We start from the raw sequence: 5,570 nt of genomic DNA, 5'->3' as shown, positions 1-5,570 counted from the left end.
GTCGGTTCGAATCCTACTGAAAGAAGTCTGATGAGGAAATGTGGTGATTTCCGAAATAGCTATCACTTCTACAATTTTTTCAAATTATTGTTGCTTTTACACAATAAATTTTCATTAAAAAACGGCCTCGAGCTCAATAAAAATTGTTGAATATAATTGTTATAAGGCCAAAAAATAACAAAAAAAAGTAAAAAAAAAAATCGTAATTAAGTTAATTTGCTTATGACATTTTTTAAATGCCACAAATTGTGTCATGTTGTTGTTGTTGTAGCGGCTACAACAACCCCGCCTAGATCGGTTGATATCTCAATCGTTGTCGCCGAGTTCCACTAACGGCAGCCCCAAGCGTGCAGGCTCTATGGGGTCGGTCCACAGGGACGATGCCGTTAGGGTTGTAGGGTTTTCCGGGCATGCGAAGAGATGTTTCGAGTCGTGAGGGGTCTCTGCGCATGCCGGACATTCATTCGGCACATCCGCGTTTAGCCTACACAGGTAAGAGTTTAGCCTGCTGCAGTAGCCAGAGCGAAGTTGGGCTATTGTTGTTCTAGTCTCCCGAGGCAAATGGAGCTCCGTCGCGTCAATGTCCGGTGTTTTTGTGCCTAGAACGGCATTCACAGGTCTAGAGTCTACATAACTCGAGACTGAGTCCCTGTGAATGCCATTCAGGGCCTGTCGGTATGCTGACGGGTCCATAGACTGCTTAGTGAACCTCTGGACTTCGTCCGTCAGTTCATATGGATGCCTCCTGACGTGCCTTGGCGAGGGCTCCTCTGCAAGCAGCTGTCTGTTTGGGTGGCCACATCTGTGGCTCCCAACCAGAAACTGCTTGCAGTGCATCGTGTTATGCTCCCTAATTGGGAGCATTTTCGCCTCATCATGGAGGAGGTGTTCTGGTGACATCAGGAGTCATCTTAATGCCTAGTGACTTTAGCGAAAACAAAAAATTAAAAAAACAGCTGCCCATATAAAAAATTTAAAATTCGTAATACCTGCAAATCGTAAATTACCTTTGGTAGCCGTCGATAACTTTTTAGATATATTCATGGGCGAACAAAGAGTTTTTAAGCGCTCAAGATCCAACAATCGTTGTTTCGTATTTGTTTCTACGGTAGAAGCGACTTTAGATATGAATCGTCTACCAGATGCAAGAGTCATGTCGCGTTTAAAGTCTACTGACTTCAGCGATATATTTTCAGTTGTTAATGAATTCATTATTTTTTTATCACGTTGATGTAGTTTACCTGTATAATAAATTAGAAAGAATGAACATCATATTAAATAGGCTCAAGAGAAATTCAGTAGCAAAAATATGCCGCAATCATTCATACTGCTTATATTTTTTACCTAGCAGATTTGCGTCAGCTACATTCCGATAACGTTTTACGTTTTCTGCGGTCCAATCCGTTTTTCTGTAAGCCCTCTTAACATGAAATAAGCAGAAATCACCTTCGTTCAAATTTATAAAATTCTTACAAGGCTCGCCACTTTTTTTATGGGATTTGCATTGACCTAAATCCTTCGACTTTCCTAAAATCATAACTTTTTTTGCAGATTCAATAGACAGGGTAGCGACATCATTGCTATATAATTTCTTTTCAATGAAAGAAGGGTTAAGAATAGCCACACACATCCCTGTGGGAGTTTTCCACAGTTCATTGTGAGCGTTTTGAAACAAGCATATGGATATAATTTTTAAATCTCTTTTTAAATCAGACAGCTTCCAAACCGAAAAAGGCTTGGAACTTTTCGAAGAATGCTTCATTTCCTTAGATAAAAGCACACCCGCGACCACCCAATCATTTGTGGAATCTTTAAGGAAGTACATTGGAAGTTCATTAAATGTTACAGCTTTCCGGTTAGCCATTCGTTCTGTCAATAATATGCTTGAGATTTGAGGATTCATAATGCGAAAACCGAAAATTGGATCAGTAAAACTAAATACTGTTTGTTCTACTTGTGGGGTCTTTCCATCGACGTGTTTATTTTTATTCAGAACCCCATCATATATGTCCAAGGATGAATGTTTAGATGCATGATCTCCATATTTAGTAAATTTCCGCTCTAGATAAAACTCCACGTTATCAAAATCGGAGGTACACAAATCCTCTACTTTATTGTTCTCAAACACGTCCGATACATGCCCATTCCCAACTTCCGCCAGAATAGCGTCTAATGCTAAAAGTTCTTCATCAACCTCATCAATGCAGTCTTTTTCCAGCTTCTCCATCACAATATTTCAAATAAAAATAGAGACGCTGGGTTGAACTATTCTGTACTCGAATAGGCAGGATTAGGAAATAAACGATACGAGTGAATAAAGAACATACTCGATAATTTTCGTTAGAAACAAAGTAGTTTTCGTAGGGACCTGTCACACGGTCAGTAATTATTCCGATATTTGGATCCCGATCCATATTGATGGATTGATGGATCGCGCTCGAATACTATATACTCAGTATTTATCACGTCAGTATTTGCATAATTTTTGTGCTGAACGCTTATTATGATGCAAGAAAATATTTTTATTTTGTATGAATAATTTGCAGATGATGCATTCCACAATTATTTTAAAATTTCCCATGTTAATTAAAATTTTTTCAATTTGTTTTGAAAGGTTTTAAGCAACGAGAACGAAAGCATAGCGAATACGTTTTCGATGTTCGCATTATGAGAGCACAAGATGTACTGACGAAATATACGGATCGCGTTTTGAAAGTGCTACACGATCGCGATCCAGATTTCAAATTTTTTAGGCACATATTCATAGTCATATTTAGTACTCAACTAAGGGCCGTTTGCACCATGTCTAGTTAATTCTAACTCCCAGTTAAACATCTTTATCGACGTTATCGACACCCATCATATAACATGTGATCGATAAAGCAGTTAACGTGCTTAACTGAAGGATGTACCTCCAGTTAGCGTTAACTAGACATGGTGCAAACGGCCCTAAGTCGAAACTATTCTAAGTCACAACTAAAGCTATTCATAGTCGCCTTAGTTTCGACTTTTCTGGCTAAGTACCAGCTTAAAATTCAGTTTCGGCTGCAGCTGCAACTAAGTCGTAACTAGGAAGAAGTATTTTATCAAATTACGGGGAAACAGATGAAATATGTAAAAATTAAGTTGGTAGAGGGTGATTTTGATAATATTGAATAATCTCCAATTAAAATTTACAAAGGTCGATCCATTTTAATCGGAAGATGAAATTAAATGCGTATTACAATTAGAATAAAGATACTTCACAATTTTATAATTGAAATAATTTAGATAAATTCTCAAATAATAAGTCAGTTTCACGCTAGTTCTTTTAAAGTAAATTTGTGCATAACATTAAGGGCCGGTTGCTCAAAGCCTGGTTGACACTAATCCCTGGTTAAACATCGTTATCGACGTTACCGACACCGTGTTATATGCATGGAGTCGAAAACGTCGATAACGATGTTAACCGATTATTAGTGTCAACCAGCCTTTGAGCAACCGGCCCTTAGATATCTACTATTTGTATGTTTCACAGCATGCTTTCGATAAACATCGACTTCACATCACTGCGGTTGTTCTGGCTATTTCACACAATTAACAAGAAAATTATACCTTATTCTTTTGCATAATCATGCAATGATAATAAAAATTACATAAACGGATGATCAAACTTGACATTATTTAATAAAAATGTAATTTTTCCAAAATATCGTAAAGAAAAATCGATACATTTTCACACTCGTTTTGCTATATCGTAAACTAACCGCCCTATTCCCACACCACTGACAAAACTCAGCGGTTGACTATTGCCTTTACTACTGCGCCTAATACTATGCCGCAAACTTATTTTAAGCTGTCGTATGACAATTGTCAGTTTTATTGTTATGACCTACTGAGTAAGTGACAACGGCGAAACAATGTTTATATTGTGTTTTAGGCGCAGTAGTTGTTACAATAGTCATATGATGAATTTTGTCAGTGTTGTAGGAATAGGGCGGTAAGTCTCCTCAAGTCTAGCCCAAAACCCTATCTTTCATTTATTATATAGCTTATATCTGGGAAAACTCTTGTTGTGGAGATATTTCGATTCAAATTGAAAAAAGTCGCTCCAAATAGCGACAAATGGTTAAAAATTCGTATATTTGGTTTCTTTAAGTTATCAACATAACATATACCCAATTATCCGCAAAAAGCTGTCCAATCCCCGATTGTCACCAAAACCGAAATTCCCTGCAAATCGTGGGAATTTCCCTCGAGTTGACTTCTCTGCACGCGATACATAATTTGTAGGCTGTGTATGTCGTTTTCTGATTCTTATAGAAATCTCTTTTATTTTTGCTGGTTTCTTTGTTTTCGTCTGGCAACGTTCGTACTGTGCGGTCACTTAAACTTTCGCTTGAAAGAATTTCCAAAGTTTAACTCGTTTACAAAGTGCTAAGCAGTTCTAATTTGTGTTATTCACACCGTAAAAAGTTTACTGAAGCCAAATTCCAATAAATTGACTTGATTTAGTCATAAAGTGCGTTGATTGAAAAGTTTTATTTAGTCGGCCTTCGTGCATATTTGCCTGTTTTGGTGCATTATTGTTGCTTTTGCGTGAGAGTGTAAGGAATATCACATTTGTTTGTTCATTTTGCTTTCTTTCGCGCTTTACACACACCTTTGTTTATCATCGACAGTCGCTTTCTTGGTGACAGCTGATTTTGTTAACTCAGTGGCTTTAAAACTGTTAAGTTCAGCACGGTTTCTAACCATTGAACTTCACTAAATAAGACCACTAGCTATTAAACTGCCAATTACTGTGAGCTTGAAACGTTTTCGTACAATACATTCCTAATTTCGCTATTTTTATTCTTTTTTAATAAAATTCGCTAAAAATGTCCTGTCTGTTCGAAAAATGTAATGTAAAAGCCGGTTCGGACCGTTTTGTGGCGTGCTGGCTTTGCGATGAACTGTCTCATTTAAAGTGTGCTGGTATTAATGGGAGAGTTCTGGATATGATTATTGGAGACAATGGACTTCGCTGGTCATGTCCAAAGTGTAAAAAAACTGTTGTGGATCTCTGTAAACTATTTAGAACCGCTAGAAATGGATTTTCGGAGATAAGCAAAGAGCTAAAACTGCTCAACGAGAAGTTCAAGAAGTATGAGGATGAATTCAAAGAATTTAAATTATTAGATACTTCCTCCTCCTCTCCTTCTCCTGGAAAAGGTCTTAAGAGACGTAGGAGAGGCGTGGAAAATATTGTGTTGAATCCCATCACTGTGGACCTGGATCTTCCGCAGAACCGCCCACTTTTGACTCCAGCTATGAACAAAGAACTCATAAGCTTTAACACACCGATTCCTCGGCGGACTGAATCTCCCCAACCACGTCCTTCTTCTACTGGAGCCTCACTAAATTCCTGTTCAACAGCTTCATCTCAACCCTCCACCACATCTGAAGCCATCTCCGATTGCGTCAACACCGTTCCAATGCAAGTAGTCGTTGCTCCTTCCAAAAACTCCACAACTACATCTCAACCCCCTACCACATCCGAATCTCTCGTGATCTCTTCAATCAATTTTTGAACGATCTGTCAGATCTTA

General features: G+C 38.0%; 1 protein-coding gene across 1 annotated transcript; it reads right to left on the bottom strand.

Moving 5' to 3' along the window:
* Positions 1-1,007: 1,007 nt before the first annotated feature.
* LOC118734784 (protein MCM10 homolog) lies at positions 1,008-2,386 on the bottom strand (the record flags this gene model as incomplete). The annotated part of the gene is given in 2 exon segments (XM_036464470.1): positions 1,008-1,241; positions 1,345-2,386. Coding segments are annotated over 2 exon segments (1,117 nt in total), but the record flags the coding sequence as incomplete, so codon positions are not given.
* Between the last annotated feature and the right edge of the window lie 3,184 nt (positions 2,387-5,570).

This window comes from Rhagoletis pomonella, unplaced genomic scaffold (genome assembly GCF_013731165.1).
Source record: "Rhagoletis pomonella isolate Grant_MI unplaced genomic scaffold, Rhpom_1.0 Rhpom_scaffold_00002, whole genome shotgun sequence".
Lineage (NCBI taxonomy): Eukaryota > Metazoa > Arthropoda > Insecta > Diptera > Tephritidae > Rhagoletis > Rhagoletis pomonella.
Note: the sequence above shows the minus strand (reverse complement) of the source record. Positions and strands in the feature narration are given on the sequence as shown.